Source organism: Contarinia nasturtii, unplaced genomic scaffold (genome assembly GCF_009176525.2).
Source record: "Contarinia nasturtii isolate CC-2019 unplaced genomic scaffold, AAFC_CNas_1.1 Cnas_scaffold_2166, whole genome shotgun sequence".
Lineage (NCBI taxonomy): Eukaryota > Metazoa > Arthropoda > Insecta > Diptera > Cecidomyiidae > Contarinia > Contarinia nasturtii.
Genome location: NW_022199493.1, coordinates 1,211,506 through 1,232,989, shown reverse-complemented (window position 1 = coordinate 1,232,989; position 21,484 = coordinate 1,211,506). Strand labels below are relative to the sequence as shown.

Genomic DNA, 21,484 nt, shown 5'->3' with positions numbered 1-21,484 from the left:
AATAAAATCAGTGGGCCTTCGATAAGTCCTGGATGCGGTTCAGCAACAGGTGTTCAAAGCGGGGCAATAAGTCCTGGTGCTCAATCACAAACATCAAATGCTGCAGCACCAGTACAATCGTGTTGCGAAAACGGGAGACCAATTATGACAGATCCTGTTTCCGGACAAACAGTTTGTTCGTGTCAATATGACTCTGCAAGATTGGCTTTGTCTGGTTACTCTCGCATACCAGCGACTGGAGTTAGCGTTTATGGAACACCATATCCATCTACGGATCAAAATCCATATCCATCTATTGGTGTAGATAGTTCAGCTTTTTATTCTCCATTGGTAAGTTCAACTAATTTCGGTTATATTATACACGATCATCATCATGCAATTATATGTTTAGTAAACATTGTTTACATTAAATTGCCACATGTCGACACTTAACTATTTGTCGGAATATCGAGAGTTAAATTAAATTGAAAATATAATCGCATTTTTTACAGTTATGAAAGATCAATCAAATTAAAAGAACAACGAACATTTATAGACAATTGCTTTTATGCGTCTGGCCTTTTCGGAATGGTGGTCCTCCTAACAATACTCTTATCCAGAGAGAGAGCCAGGTCTTGAGTATCTCTCCTCCATTCAAATCATCTTTAACCATATTTTCAAATACCATACTTTAATACCATTCGCTTCAGCATTCAAACAGCATTCGAAACCAAAAAATTCTCTAGTAAATCAGACAAATTTTCGTTTTTTTTTATGGAAGTCACTTTTTGAGTCGAAAATCCCTAGCAAATCGGAAAAAAACCTCTCGGAACCAAAAACCCCAACAAATTGAAAGAATTCTCCTCAATTTTCTACATTGATGAGCTAAAAAAAAGGTCTCCACTTTGAGAATCAAAAACCCTAGCAAATTAGAATAATTTTCGCGAAAAGAAATTCTCATCCAAATCACAGTTTTATTAAAATATAAAAATTCATATAAATGTTCAAATATGTGCAATTACATGCAAAAATACATGTTATCCTTTTATTTTTATCAGAATCGCAGTTCTCTTTGATTCATATGTGATAGCATGTTGTAATAAACCAGGTAAACAACAACAGCATACATGTCACGCTAACATAAATAAAAATGAGACATTAAGTTTAAAACTTGTTTCAATCACCAAACGCGACGATTTTCACTAAGATTCCGCTTGTTTAGTCTTAATTGTTTTTTCACATGCTATTTGTATTGGAATTGTTGATATGTTGCCAATCATTTTTATTATGACTTAAAAAGTTCAAACGCAGATAAATTTATATAGATATGGATATAAAAAATGAAATCAACCCGTCGCCTCTCATCTCATTCTTTCGATATCTTGTGTAAAACACGATTTTTCAAGGAACTTTTATCAGATAGACGTTACTATTGTCTTCATTTCATATCATTTGAATCATATATGTCAAGCTTCTTCCCCAGTCATAAGTGACTATATGTTAAGATCATGCTGTGTACGCTGCTGTTGCGCGACAATTGTTGTTTTTAACCTGTGGAGCGTAATCGCTGCTATTGGCTCTTTATATATGATATCAATTCAATCGTTCTTAAGTTTGCAAAGTATCCGAAAAATAGCTATCCCGTATTTATTACAACCAGTCAGAGTGAATCGTTCCTATTGTCGCCTATAGTTGGGACTTTCATGTGGGGAATTCTTAAGTGAATATGACTAAAAAAATAAAAACAGAATAAAATCATAAATTTTACGTTTTTTGTCACCATTTTTGGATAGAAATAAAATTGTTCTTATGGACGCGAGTTATGTTTTCTGCGTAACTTTAATTTTCAACTGATACAATTCACTCATTATGCATGAACTCAAAATCTGATGCCTCTTTATCAATATTTCGTTATTTTCACTTATTCACACAAATAAATACTCCAATTTGTCAAATCTAAAAAATGTATACTATAAATGTTGTCCTACGTTTTTCACAAATGAGTCATTATATGAAAGCTTACTCCTTCTACTACAATTTTCTTCAGAAAGTTCTGAAAAATGTCCGCTTGTTTCAGTGCAACATCCTCGACTACATCACTTGAAACTTTCAAGTTGAAAGGGCATCACTTATAAAGTCTAAAATCGAAAAGTGATATAGCAAAGTCAAAGGTCCATCGGTAACCATTTTTACACACAAAAATATCAACCGTATTAACCATATTTTCTAATAACCAAAAATAGATATGAATGGTTCAATAATTGGACATTTCCCTAATTGTTGTTATCCAGGCTGGACATTTCTTTGTGATTGCCTTGCAAACTGCGGGATTTAGTGACTAATTTGTGACCCTATTAGTTTGGCGATTGGAATTGAACTTCGACCACCTTTCACTTTTGGAGATTTTTTTCTATTTAAGCCTATTGGACAAAAAGTCTCTCTGCAAAATTTTAAATGAAATGCAGAATTTTATTGATTAATATTATTAATGTGATTTTTTTCGCGAAGAAGTGAAGACCTTTTTTTTAGCTCATCAATGTAGAAAATTGAGGAGAATTCTTTCAATTTGCTGGGGTTTTTGGTTCCGAGAGAATTTTTTCCGATTTGCTAGGGTTTTTCGCATAGAAAATTCTTTCGATTTGCTAGGGATTTTCGCCTCAAAAAGTGACTTCCAAAAAATAAAAAACGAAAATTTGTCTAATTTGGTAAATAATTTTTTGGTTTCGAAAAACCACCTGCTCTCCCTGAAAAATTTTCCTCGCACACTACTGTTCTGGTGGTATAGCTTGGTGGACCTTATATCTGCCAAAAAATAATGACTCAGTAAATGCCTAGGTAAATGCATTTGGCTCAAATTTCGTCAGTAGTTCTTTAAAGGATATTCAAAAAATAGAATGAATTTTGTGTTGGTGGCAACATCTAAATTTGAGATCAAGGAACAATCTTTCTGATGTTATTTGGCAAAATTGTATGTCTTTAATTCCATCATCTTTCAGTAGATGGCGACACATATAAATTAATAATTATTAATTAATGCATAGCAATTTCATGAGCAATTCATACAATGTTGGGATTAAAAAATAATCCATTTACATTTATTAATGAAATTTTCAAAAGTATTAAATTCCAATTCCTCTGATTTGAAAAAAATCCTTACCATTAGATATTAATCGAACAAAGTATCAGAACAAATCGACATTGACGGCACACAATTTCTTTTTTTAGCACACAAAAACACGTTTTTCCAAATGCAAACATTACATTGCCAATCACATTTTCCATATCATTTAAAAAAAGAAAAGAAAAACAACCATCGTTTGACTTTGCCGCACTCTCCCTTATGAATTTCTCATATTATTATCGCAACGCCAATAAAAGATATGTGATTGCTTAACAATGAATTCATATGGAATGAACACAATAAATAATTGACTAAGGTGAAATATAAAAAAAATATTGAAAAAAATACTTATCTTTTCCATTCAGAATTGACATTTACTTTTGGCATTCTTATTTTATCTTACTTTAACTCATTCACAATTGAAATTGAGTGTTTATCAACTTTATATTAGTGTTTTGATTTATCATAAGAAACGAAATGATGAATTTTCATCGGTAAATTTATTTGTTGCTTTCCGATTGATTAAAAAATGAAACACACAAACATATCTTGAATTATTTGTTCAAGATAAGATATTGAAAATTAACCATTATCGTTATAATTTATTTTAACCCGGTATACCTTTGAACATGCCGTCTTGTCCTATTGATTAAACCTTCGTTTAATCTTATGACCGTTATAAGCTTTTAATTTGTACCACTGGAATATTTGTTGCTGCATGTCAGATCAGCTAAACATGACCTTAATATGTGACTTTAATTCTATCAGAAATTTATTTAATTTTATGGAAACAAAGAGATTGAGACGTCAAATGCGAGAATTTTACTATTGAAAACTGCATAGTTTTCAATAAACCTGTCGATAAAATAGTTGAAATAAAAATTCCTGATCAGATTTTTTTCTTTAACAGAGTAATCCATATGGTTTAAAAGATAGCGGACCACCTGGTACTGATATGGGTGCTTGGACATCAGCTGGACTTCAACCTACGACAGGATATTATCCATATGATCCAGCGTTAGCTGCCTATGGGTTTGTATTGACATTTGGTTCGAATGTGTTTTACTTTTTGATTCTTCTAAGTGATGCATATGTGTGTATGATCATGAATTGTTTTTTCTCATGTTTGATATTCATCTATAAGTTATTAACTATTTTTTCACATAATCGCAATTTCTCCATGGAAAATATTTTTTAGAATAAAGTATAGAATGCAAACATAATAAGAATGTCAAATTACAAATGACATGAGGTTGAGATTCTCCTGAGATTTTATTCAAATGTAACGCGAACATACAAAAATTGTGATTTTTTATGACAGTTTAAAAGTTTATTGAAATCTCGGAAGAAGTCTCACATTCATTCTCAGTTAATCAAATGGACATTACAAATATAGAATTATTCCAATGATACACTCATGTATTTTATATTCTTTTATATAAATATATAATTAAGAATAAAAATTTTATTAAAGATTCTTGTCACTTAAAAAAAAACAATGATTTATGTCAAAAACATTGATATAGTATCGAAAGATTCGTTAACCCCCTGTGATTGGATGAGAAATTTTTTTTCGCGAAAATTATTCGAATTTGCTAGGGTTTTTGATTCTAAAAGTGGAGACCTTTTTTTTAGCTCATCAATGTAGAAAATTGAGGAGAATTCTTTCAATTTGCTGGGGTTTTTGGTTCCGAGAGAATTTTTTCCGATTTGCTAGGGTTTTTCGCATAGAAAATTCTTTCAATTTGCTGGGGATTTTCGCCTCAAAAAGTGACTTCCATAAAAAAAACGAAAATTTGTCTGATTTGCCAAAGAAATTTTTGGTTTCGAAAAACCACCCCCCTGAAAAATTTTCCTCGCACATTACTGAGCTTGATATAATTATGAAAAACAGTTTTAGACCACTTCGGAACAGTTTTTTTGCAAAAATTCTTATATTTTTCTAAGTAATCTTTATACTTATTCTTATAATTGAATGAGTCAAAATAAAAGTCCGACTTGTACGCAGAGTCCTTAAAAGTGGAACATGGAGTTTTTTTTACATAGTTTATTTGTTGTAATACAACAACAATTCTATGTAAAAAAACGCTTTGTTACACTTTTATAGACAGTTTTATAGGTACAAGTCGGATTTTTATTCTGACCCATTCAATTCTTCGCTTCAACATTTTTCTTTCAATTCTAAATAAGATCTTTAATACCAGTTTTCTTCGAAAATAAAATGTCTTACATCCGTAAGATGAACTTTTCCGCACTGTGATCCACAACATGCATTTATTACGTATCTTTTGCCGTAAATATGAATTCATGAGAAAACTGAATCTGATATAAGTTTTGCGATACAAATAATTTTTGAACGACTTTTCAATGCCTGTATGATATCGTATACATGTGAAAATTGGCAGATGTTATTTTTTTCACAAAAAGCTAATATTCTGAAAGTTTGAAGAAATTTCAATACAATTGAGTGGTACCAATGAGCGCTAATATCGTAGATTTTTCTTTATCGATTCCACCAATACGACATCTACTAAAAAACTAGCCGATTTCTGTTACTAGTGGTGTTTTAATACAGCTCGTGTAAACGTACAAAGGAACACACTGACTCCGATTCTGTGTATGCGTATGTATTACAAATTCGGCACTCAGTCGTCAATCGTAGCTGCTTGTGCAAAAGGACCGAGTACGACGCTTCCTCCTTTGCTAAGCGAAATTAATCCGATATACGGCGCTGATGTAAATGTCACTCTATGTCATTCCACAATAATACATTTTTTGGCTTGACAATACATAAGCTCTTCATTCAACATGCATAATTTTTGAACGGTCGAGTAAAAAAAAGAAACATATCATAAAATATTCTCCTTACGTTTTTCATAAAAATTCTCTACTTTTTAAATTTATTTGTTTAAAAATAACAATAATTTCAATTTTTTTTTTCATAGATTGAACAAGAATCTAATGTAAGAAATAATACCAATGCGACACCTACCGTAAAAATGGAAAAGGAAACTTATTTGGAATTGTAACATTTTGGTCCGCCATAACAGCATCTTCGTTTTGCTTCTCTGTGATTGGTCAAGTAAAACGAAGATGCTGTCATGGCGGACCAAAATGCTACAATGGAGACCAACTAAGTTTCTTTTTGCATTTCTACGGTAGGTGTCGCATTGTCATTACTATTTACATTGGATTCTTATTTAATCGATGAAACATTTTTTTTGAAATTATTGTAATTTATAAACAAATTAATTTTTTTATAAAAAAATTTTTTATAAAATTTTTAATGAAAAATGTTAGAAAAATATTTTTTGACATGTTTTTTTTCAACGATTCAATAATTATGAATGTGTATGCATTTTAAATGGAGAGCTTATTATTGTCAAGCCAAAAAAAGTATTATTGTGAAATGACAGAGTGACATTTACATCAGCGCCGTATATCGAATAAATTTCGCTTGGCATAAGGGGAAATATTTTGACAGATAGTACTCGATCCTTTACAATACATACGCATACACAGGATCGGAGTCTGTGTGTTCTTTTGTATTAGTTCGTCTGTAATACAGCCATAGCCGTATAGTTCGCTCGAGCTGTGTCAAAGCAACAGTAGTAACAAAAATCGGTATCTTTTTTAACAGATGTCGTATTCGTAGAATCGATAAAATTAATTTGTATGGGGAATATACGATACTAGTTCCCATCGAGTGGTACCTGACATTCAAAATTTTCGTTTTTGAGCAAAAAATCCAAAATTTTGTTCGGGAGGTACCTATTATCTTATTACCTCTTCAAATCCTCTGAATGTTATTTTAGAGTGAAAAAAATAACCTGTGCAAAGTTTCAGCTCATTACGATATCATACAGGCATGGCTTCCATAAAAAAATCCAATGTTTTTCAAATTTTTGTATGAAAAGTAATATTAAATATACTTTTATAGTAAATATTATTGTATCGCAAAACTTACGTCATATTCGGTTTTCTCAATTTTCTAGTTTTCTAGTGAAATCTTATCAAAAACTAGATGCACTAGAATTTCGTGATTGACCCCATGGTAAAACGGTTTATTTTAGGCTGTGATGTAACTAATAACTAAGAAAAAGGACACACTAGGTCCGATTTGTAGTTTCAGTCATTTTTACGGTCCCCATAGCGTAACATTCAGGTGTGAATACATGGAAAAGAGGAACGACAATCATTAGTATCAATTGAATTGTACATGGAATATCATTTTTTAAATAAAAAACTCACCTACGGGCTTCTTCCCTCCGTACTACCGCTGTACTGCTCTTATGAACTCACAACAAGGCCATAAAATTTGTGTAACGCAAATTACGTCAAGCCTAGCTACGCTAACTCATTCCAAAGTATTTCCTCCACATCCTGATAATTGCCATTGCGAATTCGACGCTTAATTTCCTTCCGTCCCATTTGTAAAGCACGTTTGCTAACCGTTGCCACAATTATATCTGGTAGACTAGCGACTGAGTCCGTTAGTCCAGCAATCGGTTTCACCTTGCAATCGTTGCACACTTTAAATCGATGTGATTTTGTGTTCACTGGAAATCGTTCTTTGCAATTCGCGCATGTTTGGGATGTTCATCTTCCATTTTCACCACTGAATGGCCAAGTTTCTTGACGCTCACCAAAAATTTTCGCGATCCTGGACATCTTTTCCGTCTCTTAAAACCAAATGGCCAATTGGGTGGCATATCCGATGCACCAAAGATAATCATTGATGGCATGTTGTTGGTCACAGTCACGGCGATGTTATCATTTACTTGGTTCGACTTCATGTAATGATCAAAATCCAGTCGTGAATATTATTTATGCTGACATTCCTTTTCGTAACATTTTGATAGAATTCCTTTTCGTAGAATCGCGTATTTGGTATTGTGATGTTTTCCCTCAAAATTTTCTTCTTCTTTTCTTTCGTCATCGTATACCGGCGAATCGTTGTTATCTCTTTTTCTTTTCATTCTTGAAGAACTGATACAAATAAACGAAAATTAAAAAATAGACACAAATTTAGAAAAAATGCACCAAATATAGCAAAGATCACAAACACAATAAGATAAAAACACTTCTATCACAAATCAAATGAAACAGTAATGAAGAACGCATCATAAATATCACGTCTTACCTCAACAAAGTGACTCTGTGTTCTAAATCGAATGATGAAATTTATTTCCAATGTGACATCAAATATTTTCCCGATCGAAATGTTGTTGGAATATTAACAATAAATTTCATAAACACTTGGTTATTTGGAAATTAAAACAAAAATGAACACAAAATCAACTGTGAATACATCCATTCGCCAGCGAACAGCATTCCGAATACATAAAACCGTTGTTGAAATGACAATAAAATCAATTGATCGCCCAAACCACGCTAAAAACACTCACATATAATTCTCATGAAATCCTATTGAAAACAAAACAATGTTTTATTGTGAATAAAATCGGTTGGTGCGATAGTTGTTTATACTAACAATACTGTCAAACGATGCGAGCACATGTTTAATACATATGAATGAATATCGTTGGATTTGGTTCGACACATATACACCGTGTCAATCGAAAAATGTTGGAAAGATGTCAGTTTCATTTCGAAAATTCAAAATACTAATTCCACAAATAAAGAAAAATAAATGCAATAAATGACGTATAAAAAAGTTCTTCTGCAGAGTTTTAAATTAAATTACGCAAAACTCTTTCCGAATAAATAGTTTTTTTTATTCCAGCGTAAATGAACAAATGAATCGTTAGATTTTCAATTTAAAACTTAATGTATTGGGTTGTTCACATTGTGTTGTCAAACGAAATATTATTGGAAGTTAATGGTACAAGAATATCCATTCCATTGGTATTCGTAAATTTAATTGGAAAGACCAATTTAATTTTTCGAAAATGACCAGAATTGGCCAAATCGTTACATTTTTCAACGTTAGAATGTACTAAAAACTATTTACTATCTTTAAGCGTATTATTATTATACATTTATCACCATGAGCTCATCAAAAATAAATGTATAATTGACGAAATTTACAGGCTATAAAATAGTATGTACAAAGTGTTTCGAAAGTATTGAATAAATTAACAAAAAACAACATTGAAAGAGGAATATAGTTTCGTGATAAAAGTAATTTTTCCAAGGCTTTTCATGGGCACATATGTTTATTTTTGTATTTTTATATTACAAATTCGGATACAAGAACTCTACGTTATTTTTCATTCTTTGCGTTTCATCAAATAAAAAGAATTTTGCATTAATTTTTAAATATACTCAACGCCTTTTTTGATTTTTAACAGACGGTAATCAAGTTCAACCTGACAAATGCCATGGAAAAGAAAATTAAAATACAAAATTATGCTAATAATTTCATGTGTTTATGTAGTATGTTTATATCATAGATTTAAACGGGTTTTTCTGCTGCGGACAGTAATGCAGCTGGTTCAAGAAAGCTAAGGGTGCTTTCTTTGTATACAGTAGAGAGCATAACGCCTTTAACATAAATGTGCTAACCATCGTACAAAAGATAACAAAATTACAAAGTATGATGTAAAGTCGAATGTTGAACAGCGGATACATTTTACACTACCAATTGAGATTAAATGAATTAGATTACGGATAAAATGAATGCCTCAAGATATATACAATGCATTGAACTTTTTTCGAGACTTATTATAGACACGAAAAAACGGAAAGCTTGCTACTAGTTTTGAGATATTGAAAATATTAAAAAAAAAAACAAATCAATATTGAATGTTTTTTATTATATTTTGTATAAAAATAATATTTTAGAAATGTAAGCTCATATCAAGTTATTTATCGCTTAACTAGCCTGCAGAAAACAACAGATTTAGATAACATGGAATATCACATACAAAGGAAAATAAAGAGTCTTACAGGCGACAAACTTTTCCGCATGGTGGTAAATGCGTATTTTATTAGGATAGTTCAAAATAATATTTTTTCAAGTTTTTCAAGGTGAATCATAAAGTTCAATGAGCGCCAATATCGTAGATTTTTCTTTATCGATTCCACCAATACGACATCTACTGAAAAACTTGCCGATTTCTGTTACTAGTGGTGTTTTAATGCAGCTCGTGTAAACGTACAAAGGAACACACTGACTCCGATTCTGTGTATGCGTATGTATTACAAATTCTGCACTCAGTCGTCAATCGTAGCTGCTTGTGCAAAATTTACAATACATACGCATACACAGGATCGGAGTCTGTGTGTTCTTTTGTATTAGTTCGTCTGTAATACAGCCATAGCCGTATAGTGCGCTCGAGCTGTGTCAAAGCAACAGTAGTAACAAAAATCGGTATCTTTTACTTTTCCGCACACCTAGTGTAGGGAAGGTATTGTATTAGGCCAAAAAATTAAAGTCATCCCAAAACATGTTTTCTATGCATATTTAATGTGGAAAACACGATTGGAGATGATTTTGGGGCGTATTAATGTGCGTCGCTGTGTGTGATGTGTCCTGTGTCCTGTGTCCTGTGGCGTGTTGCCAAAATTTGTTAACTCGATAAATCTTCTTCCAAAAACTCAATTCAAATTCTGACTTTGCAGGATGATTTGGGACTACTAGGAGACGTGCTGATTACTTTTTGAGCAATATCTGTTGACCGGTGTAATTTTTTTTGGTCCGAATGGAGTACCCACATTATCCATACATTTTTTGATCATTTCTCAACCATTTTGGTGACACGATGGTTTCGTGCTCAGACATGAAATTTAAAATGTGACTTCACGAAGTGATTGGGCACTACGAGGAATAGATCTGGTCAAATTTTCAACGACATTGATTGATCGGTGTAAAACTTAGACTCTGAAGAGGCACTTATGAGAAAAATGCCTTAAAATGATATTCTTTCAATTTGAACGCTGAATGAATGTGTAGTTGGGGGTTTTTTGGCACGAGAAACCCGAATCTAATGTTAGTTTAAAGATGCAATCAATTTTTCACACACTTTTCATACAAAAATCCACAAAAAGTTTCATTTTTGTATGAAAGACTTGCCTTTGTGGTACCGTAATGATCTGAAACTTTGAACAGGCTATTTTTGGATTGAAATTTCTTTAAACTTGCTGTGATTATTTATTTTGATGAGAAAATAATATTCACAAGTTTTCACGGTAATTTAAGTTACTGCAACCATACAAAGACCATGATTTCAGTTTATTCCCAAAATTTCGATTTCATGCGGAAAAGTCAGCTTGCGTACGTAAGCCTCTTTATTTTAAAAGATGTCGTATTCGTAGAATCGATAAAATTAATTTGTATGGGGAATATACGATACTAGTTCCCATCGATAAAGTTTGGGGCTAAAAAATATGTTCTGCATCAAAATATTCTTTAATTTAACAGTAGAGGTACTCGCAAAAGATTTTTAACTCTTTCATTTGTATGACATTTGAAAGTATTTTTTTCTAACAAAACGCTTTAAAAAATATATCTGGCGGTAATTTTGCCATAAACATTATTTTGAAACCCTTTTCATACAAAATTATCAAAAAAGTGGAGTTTTGTATTGGAGACATACATGCATGATATTGTAATAAAGTGAAAATTTACAAAGATTATTTTTCTTACAAAAGTTTGAAGAAATTTAAATCAAGTGGGAGGTACATCAAACATTTTCGTTCTTCATGCAAATTGGTACCCATGGACATATATATGACATATGTCAAACTATCAAAATGTTATTTTTTGTGAAAAAAACCTGTGCATTGCCCATACAAAAATCCTAATTATTTGTATCTCATTACTGATATCAGATTCGGTTTTTTTTCGTGCCAAAAACTCCCAATACATATTTTTGAGTATTTAAATACACATGAAATACCACTTTCCTAAGAAAAATTGAATTTTTCCCATGAAAATCATCACTTCAGGCATGAAAATTCATTCCATCAACCAAATTCGCTCAGAATCTATTGATTTCTATTCCTCGCAACCCCCTAATTATAAATAACGTCAAGTCTGGGGGACAGTCATCGTGTTAAAAAAAAGTTGCGTACAGCGGACAACGTACGACCTACCAAATGGAACAGATCAACAACAATCATGCTCAAAATGGCCAGATCCCGGAAACTTTCAGAAAACATGTGTTTGAGTCTTCGTATATTTTGACCCATTGCAATACTTTTGTACAAAACGAAATTTTTTAGAGAATTTTTAGTTTTCGAAAAATCAACCACCTCCCTGAAAAATTTAGCTCGCACATTACTGGTTTAGACTGTTGGACACATGTGATGACTTGAGATCGCCAATAATAATTTTGAAGATAAATAACACTTGAGCTAATTTGCGTCTCCCTCCAGCGATATCATTTGCAGCAACAATAATCTATGTTCATATTTCAGTAGTTACAGACTACCATATTTTCTATTCCAGATCAAGCTGTTGTAGCAATTTTTTTCCATCTCCATTTATGACCTCCACAACATTATGACTCCCACAACCTCCACTTACATAAAGAATAAAAAATCAAATTTATTAATACCTTAATACGATGTAAAACAGAACAAAAAAATATGAAGAAAGATGTAAAAAATGTCAGAAATTTTTACTATTAATATTTTTTATATTTTATTTAAAAACTATCATTCTGTGAAGGTCAAATATTTGAAATGTGATGGTTTTATCTAATTCAAATGGAGTTGACCGTTTTTTTATATGACCGTTTTTTTATGGTTTGACACAAAATTTTCACAGTTTTTTATATTTGGACGTAAATTAATGTTATATACGTATTTTGCGTAAATCACGTTGCCAAACTGAAAAACGTGTAAATTCGCTAACTCAGCTCGTGAGATGACTCATAAATGTTGTAAAGTTCTGAGAATCGTTTGACTGGAAAAAGATTGGTGCGGGTATTCTAGCAAATAATTCCGATCGGAGTTATTTCGCTAGAATACCCCACAGGTTTATTTTGGTTTGGTTAAAATAAAAAATACAGTGTTTCTATGTTTATGGATCCATCGGTGGTCTTTGTGTCTCGTAAACAATGACACGCTCCCTCGTGACATTATATCAAAATAATCTGTCCCAAATTTTGAATCTAGTGCAGCTCGCACAGTCACACTAATAAAAAGTCCAAAAAGTACAGAAAAATAATTTAGAAAAGTATTAAATTTTAAAATGTTTTTTTTTAATGGAAATTAATTTTCTTTTTAATTTTGTGAGATTGACTGTTCATTAACTGACGGCCTAAGAAGAAAACAATAACATACAGAATATTCTGCAAAAAGACGAATACAAATTTATGTGAGCAAAAACCAAATATACAAACAGACAGCGCAAAGGTAAAACAGCCTACTTACATAAGAAACACATGTAAGTAGGCTGTTTTACTTTTGAGCTGTCTGTTTGTATATTTGGTTTTTGCTCACATAAATTTGTATTCGTCTTTTTGTAGAATATTCTGTATGTTATTGTTTTCTTCTTAGGCCGTCAACTAATATTCAAAAATAATAAATTAGCAAAATAAAATGATTAACATAACCCTTTTTTCACAATCATAACAAATGGATTGATAAAAACCAGGGACCGGGTGGCGTATAATTTTATACTAGAATAAAAAACGCAGGCATTATAAATATACAAAGTATAAACGCAGACGCAACATATCCATCGCTGTTCGCTATGTATGGAGCATGTTCGTGTGTGCATGTGACCGTGTATTGAGAGATGCACGCACATACATTATATTTATTGAGCGCGTCTGCGATATGTTGCGTCTGCGTTTATACAAAGTATAAATATGCGACCCGGTCCCTGATAAAAACTCTAAAAACCACCAGAAAATATTTCACAAAATAAAAGATATTTATATTTTGAGTGAAAATTAATATCATTTTCATTTTTGTGGGATTGGTGTTCAAAATATTCGCAAATAATTAAATTTAATGAGACTTTGACACATTCTCAATATTTTTGGTAGGTGAAAACGTAAAATGCTATAAATGACACGTATAATTTCAAATCTACATTTGAATCTACAGTATTTAAAAGATGAGGAAATATGATAAATTTTGTGAAAACGGCTGAATCTTGAATTTTCTCATGATGAAAAAGACAAAAACTATTTCATATTACAGATAATAAATGTTAATTTACTCACGTTTTCTAGAGTAGAACAATCTATTCCAACCGTTAATTGACACACATATAAAGATAACGTTTAGAACAATTTTATCAAATATCAGAGGTATATTGTTCAAATAAATTTATAGAATATGTTGAAGCAAATATTTGTTTTTGTTCACAAATTGTTGCAGAATAACAGATAAATTTATTTCTGTGTTGAGTACGTGTTTTTGAAAATTTAAATAGTTATTGTAATATGTCATCACATAATAAACTGTTTGAAAGAAACTTTGAAGATCACAATTCTGACTCTATAAGCATGAAAACAGATGATTATGAGATAAGTTTATATTCACATCCTCTTGCACTTCTGTAGACAAATAAATTACGGGCGAATTATTGTTCGACGTTGTTTAAAATAATTCAATTAATTGTGGTATAATCAAGTTAACCAAAAGTTATTTCAAAATTCAAAACACATATCTTTTCAATCCGTCAACATTGCGTGCTTTTCGCTTCAAAATAATTATGGATATGGATTATTTTTTTGCTGTTGTGTTGTAGTTTTTGTTATTGTTGTAGTTATCAATGTCTGGTATTTTGAAATTGCGTATAATTTTGAATTAATTTGCACCTAACGCCACTGTATGTATACGTGCAATCACGTCTCCCAATCTTACTTTCTTTCTTTCTTTCTATCTCTCTTCCACTCATAGCGTATTCTTTCGCCCTTCGCTTCCTTTCCTCTCGTCTCACAACCTTTCATTAAAGCGACTATAAACAATCAAAAACAACAGTAATTGTGTATAATGCTTTGGCAACCGATTACGAAGTACACATAATACACGCAAAAGCTGATTTCGTTTTAGTTTTGCAAATAATAACCACAAACAATAATAAAAACCTAACAATTAAAGTAACGGCAGGCAATGCCTACAATGCCAATGCACGAATGAGTCTATTTTCTACCGCTAATCAAATAAAATGTGTAAGAATATACACAAAAATGGTGCAACTAGTGCATGTTCGAAATATCAAAATAAAAAAAAGACAAAAATCAAACGCGATTAAATATATTCCAACTCTATGATGCCCTTTTCCGATTGGAAATTTAATGGTTTTCTCTCAAATGTTCGCATCATTTGCTATAGCAAATATTATTTCTTCTTGCTATTTCGCTATTTATTATTTGATAAATGGTCATATCAAATAATATTGAATGAAGATTTAAAAGAAAGTGAAAATGATATTTTATAAAAATATATTGAAATTTATAATTGGAAACTGAGGCAATATCAATAATTTTCATATCGAATATTAATATCTTGCCAGTAAACATCCCCAGCGTGTCACTCCAGATTTTCAAAATTCCTGATGGATGTGGTAGAGGGGTCCAAAATAAGATATTTGGGGGTTTGATAGCATCACTATATCTCGTAAACGAGAAAAAATATTTAATTACTTTCTTTGTCAAAGTTGTAGCCCTTAATGAGACGAACATTTTTTGTTCACATAGTGACCCTCATGACCCCTCCTTGGGGTATAAAAATTTCCCCAAATAAATATCAATTTTTATACATTTTCAACCCGATTTTAAGGTACAGGAGAGTCTCGGGGTAAATGATGTATGGAAAGGTAAAGGTAATTTTTCACGAGGAATCCGAATGTAGGGTCAATTTTGGGATTGGGGGTATTTTGGACCACATTTTGGAGGGCATGGAAGAAAAGAAGAAAATTACCAAAATATGGTGCAAAATACCCCCAATCCCAAAATTGATCCCATTTTCGGATTACGTGAAAAATTACCTTTAGCTTCCTACACATCATGTACCCCGATACTCCTTTTGTACCTTAAAATCGGGTCCAAAAATGAAAAAAAAAATGATATTTATTTGGGGAAATTTTTATACCCCAAGGAGGGGTCATGGGGGGTCACTATAACAAAAAATGTTCATCTCATTAAGGGCTACAACTTTGCCAAAGAAAGTAATCAAATATTTGAACCGTTGAGAAACAAAGATACCTTCAGAAAAGTTGAGAAAAAATCTTCAACTTAAACTGGAATGTAAATCAAATGTCAAACGCTTAGCGTTCATACTATCAACTATAGTACTTCAAAATGGTTTCTAGTTTATGTTTGCAAACTTCATCCGGTTTGATGTTTAGTAAAAAAATCTTTCTTGATCTTTCCCATAATCTGAATCATTTCTAATGCCCATATTTGCTATATGGTCGTTTAGTTTACAATGAGCTGTCATTAGGCCTACTATTGGGGATTTAAATAAGTTCGTGCGGTTTTTTTCTTCAAAATGTGTATTTATTTCAATGATTAAATGAGTGAATACATTATTCAAAGTACTGTCCATCGCTAGCCAATACTTTTTCCCACTTCTCAGGCAATTTTCGGATTCCATGTCTAAAGGACTGTTAGTTTTTTTCATGTATCTAATGACCGAGTCATTTTTCGACTTTTTTAAAGTTTGCACATAATTGATCAGAAACGGTGCACTGCATCCATTGAAATGAGTGGTATTCAGAAAGAGAGATGTCCAGTGAGTATAAAGATTTTTTATCAATCTATTTTTCAAACAAGTTTTGATGATTTCGCAAAAGTGGAAAGGTTCACTTTTTTAAAAATTTGGATAATTGAATTTTTCCACAAGTTTTTTGTAATTACTTTTCCGCACACACCTAGTGTATAAGGTAAAGTATTGGAATCGGTCGAAAAATTAACACCCTCAAAAAACATGTTTTCTGGGTGTTTTTGGGGCCAGGGAACACGAATCTAGCGTTTTTTCGATGCCCGAATGTATGTGCGTACCCTGTATCCTGTACCCTGTATCCTGTACGCAAATGTGTTAACACGATAACTTTCAAACAAGAAAAGTAATTCAAAATCTGACTTCACAGGATGATTGGGGGTTCCGAGGAATAGAAACCATTAGATTTTGAGCGAATTTGGTTGATAGAGTGAAGTGTCATGTCTGGTGTGATGCCCATGGCTATCCATGGGAAAAATTCAATTTTTCTTCCACAAGTGATATTTAATGTATTCTTAAACACTCAAAAATATGTATTGGATACAAATAACTTTTGACACACTTTTCATACAAAAATTTCAAAAAAATTGGATTTTTGTATGGAAGCCATGTCTGTATGATATCGTAATGAGCTGAAACTTTACACAACTTATTTTTTTCACACAAAAATGACATTCCGAAGGTTTGAAAGGATTTAAATGCATAATAGGGGTACCTCCCGAACAAAATGTTGGATTTTTTGCTCAAAAACGAAAATTTTGTATGGTAGGTACCACTCAATTGTATTGAAATCTCTTCAAACTTTCAGAATGTTAGCTTTTTGTGAAAAAATAACCTCTGTAAATTTTCACATGATTGAGATATCATATAGGTATGGCTCCACATTTCTAGTAGCTTTTGTATAGAAAGTGTGTCGAAAATTATTTGTATCGCAAAACTGATGTGAGATTTAGTTTTCTCTTGAATTCAAATTTAAGAAAAAGATATGTAATAAATGCATGTTGTGGATCACAGTGCGGAAAAGTTCATTTTTCACCACTTTCAGGAAATGTAAATATTTGATATCAATCGCATTGTTCATATTTAGTCAATCCACAACTTTTAAATGCTAAACATAGACTTTTTTGCAAAAATGATTGAAATAATTCAACTTGAAAATTTTTGGTGAATTTGGAGTTTTACACTCAGTGTTCACCAAACTCAACATTTTTGTGTTGGAATCGACAGATCTTGTTTATTTCAATGTACCATAACGATTATATGCATTTCTGATTGGATTAAAGTGAAAAAAATTAAATTCCCGCAAATGGTGTTTTTTCCAAATGAATTCAGACATTTTCAATGCTGTAAAATTTTTTATTGTTTACACTTTGATCAAATGACACCTGTTGATTCTTATAGGATTTTGACAGTACTTTACAGTATATAGTGTAGACTGATGCGAAAAATACTACTTACGCCATCTGTTAGAAAACCGCACGAACTTATTTAAATCCCCAATATAATGCGTGCATCACATTTTCTAATATCCATGAGTTCTCTCTGTTATTCAATTTATTATAGTTACTGTTTGGACGAATTTTAGCTTCTAATCTAGGTTTGTGCTACTCGGGAAATTTTTTAGAATCTAAAACTCTGCGCTTGTATATTTCACAGTCGAATCTAATCTCCCTTTTTCGCTTCACGCACATTTCATACATTAATTTGAATAATAAATGTACTATGTTTTTATATTAGTAATTTAGTAGACAGAGCAGAAAAAAAAGTGCAATATGTAGCAAAAATATTCTGCACATTCCAAAATGAATAATATATCGTGTGCTAAAAAAGTGACTAATAGTCAGTCAAATGTAAACGAGTTTTGATGTTCATTTATTTTGTTTTGCCGGAAAAGTGTAAATTTATTGAATTTGAAATATTGTGAAATTCTGCAGGAACTAACGACTTTATTCAACTTATAATGGCTAAATTGATTAAAGTACAAATTTAGTAATTTAACATGTGAACAGAAAGTTTTGAGACTAAATTCAAGCAATTTAAAATTTGAACACCAAAGAAGCATTTTGAAAATTTCTTTCAGTGGTTCATAGGCAATCCGAAAACACATTTACACTTTACAGTATACTGAACGGACCATTGTCTTCGATTTTTCTCAGTATGACTTGGCAGACCGATTTGTCGATTTCTTTCAACTTTCTCTCATTCCATCCAACCAATTGTTGCTCGTTTCAAGTATTTTGGACTGTCTTCTAAAACATACATCCAAAACAGACGGGAAATAATTAATTTGGTTTCTTTCTGTGAAGTAAAAAATATGGTCCTTTTTGCATGGAAATGCTATTCTTTAAGAAGTGTGCCATTATTGTGATTTTTCTGCTTGTAAAGTACAATGTTGTCTTTAATCAGATAGTTCCCAACGAATTCACCCCCCCTGTGGATGAGAAATTGGGAATTTACTTTTTTTTTATTTCGATAGATCTTATACAATAAAGATATCAAAAAGTGGGATGGAGGAAAGAATCCAAAAAAATATTTATGAAAAGAATTATAGAGAAAAGAGGGGGAAATCGATACACCTTTAAAATTTAAAAACTTCAACATGAAATTTCAAACTTATACATATGTTGGGGATTTTTGATTAAAATTTGGATTATAACAAAGAGATTTGATATTGATCTTTCATAATTTACTTTTAAAAATGAAATTAAAACGATTTTTCAATTTTTAATTTCAATTCGCTTCTCGGTATTCCGACATTTGGTCGTATGTCGACATTTGGCAATCTACTGTACAATTTTCTATGGTGCCTTTGGCGTGCAAAAATCGTGCATAATTGAGAATTTTTGTGCGGGGGGCGTGCATTTTTGCGCGACCGTTGAAAAAACCGTTGAAAAACGTGAAAGTGCGTTAAAATGGTTGGCTCTATATAAAAAAACGTACTGTAGATCTGTACAGAAAAATGAGTTTCTTCATATAACTTTTCCGCACACACCCAGTGTGTAAGGTAAAGTATTGGAATCGGTCGAAAAATTAACACCCTCAAAAAACATGTTTTCTGGGTGTTTTAGGAGCCAGGGAACACGAATCAGTCAATTTTTCGATGTCCGAATGTATGTGCGTGGTACCCTGTACCCTGTACCCTCTCTGAAAACCTAAAGGTGGGCTATTCACAACAAAAGTAGCTGTCATTGTATTTCACCAAAAATTTGGTGTGATTTTAATACGAAAAAATATTGTGAATGAACCACGGATTGAACTTAACCTCGAAATTAGTTTGTATATGTATTGTTCAGTGGTGCGTTCACAATATTTTTTCGTATCAAAATCACACCAAATTTTTGGTGAAATACAATGACAGCTACTTTTGTTGTGAATAGCCCACCTTTAGGTTTTCAGAGCTGTACGCAAAAATTTGTTAACTCGATAACTTTCAAACAAGAAAAGTAATTCAAAATCTGACTTCACAGGATAATTGGGGATGCCGAGGAATAGAAACCATTAGATTTTGAGCGACTTTGGTTTATAGAGTGAAGTGTCATGTCTGGTGTGATGCCCATGGCCATCCATAGGAAAAATTCAATTTTTCTTCCAAAAGTGATATTTAATGTTTTCCTAAACACTCAAAAATATGTAATGGGGGGTTTTTGGGTACGAGAAAACCGAATATGACGTTAGTTTTGCGATACAAATGATTTTCGACACACTTTTCATACAAAAATTTCAAAAAAATTTGATTTTTGTATGAAAACCATGCCTGTATCATATCGTAATGAGTTGAAACTTTGCACAGCTTATTTTTTTCACGCAAAAATAACATTTCGAGAGTTTGAAGAGATTTAAATGCAAATTAGGGGTACCTCCCATACAAAATTTTGGATTTTTTGCTCAAAAACGAAAATTTTGTATGAAAACTCAATTGTATTGAAATTTCTTCAAACTTTCAGAATGTTAGCTTTTTGTGAAAATAATAACATCTGCAAATTTTCACATGTATACGATATCATACATGCATTGAAAAGTCGTTCAAAAATTATTTGTATCGCAAAACTTATATCAGATTCAGTTTTCTCGTGAATTCATATTTACGGCAAAAGATACGTAATAAATGCATGTTGTGGATCACAGTGCGGAAAAGTTCATCTTACGGATGTAAGACATTTTATTTTTTTTAATTCATTGACACGGGGCCTTAACGCGGGGTTTGGTTTTTAGCACTTTTTTTCGAACAAAGCATTTTTTGATATTATAATTATTTTTTAAGTGTTTCCATAACAAAAACTCTAGAATAAAAATGGGAGGTAAAAAAATTAATTCTTTTATGTTTCTGAATTATATGTGAAACAATCATGATTTCCAATATCATCAACACCAAAAATTCAATTATCACGTGTAATTTCATACCAACACGGTAATATATCTTTTCAACTTACATAAATGATAAGCTGGATTTGAATAATTGTTTATTACCTTCGTTGTAAACCAAACAACATACATTCAGTTTTAACAACTAGTTTTAAAGTTGACTAAGAGCTCCAAAAAACATTTGAACCAACAAACATACTCATTATTACAATTTCAAAATGTTTGTAAGGATTTATGTGAACAAAAAGGATTTGATAAACACTGAGTAAGGGTTAAACACTGGCGAACACTGGGAATCATAATCGGTGTAATCTTTGAATCGTCGGAATCGTTGATTGTATACACAATTCTATTTTATGCGGGCATTCTTCA

The 21,484-nt window shown here is 31.8% G+C and overlaps 1 protein-coding gene across 2 annotated transcripts in view; it reads left to right on the top strand.

Annotated features, from left to right (window-relative positions):
- The window catches only part of LOC116347897 (homeobox protein araucan), a 66,534-nt gene that overhangs the window by 20,707 nt on the left and 24,343 nt on the right, over positions 1 to 21,484 (top strand). For both annotated transcript variants that reach the window (XM_031778700.1, XM_031778699.1), the window contains exons 3-4: positions 12 to 330; positions 4,011 to 4,132. In XM_031778700.1, coding sequence (XP_031634560.1) covers positions 12 to 330; positions 4,011 to 4,132 — 441 coding nt within the window. The remainder of the gene's footprint in view (positions 1 to 11; positions 331 to 4,010; positions 4,133 to 21,484) is intronic.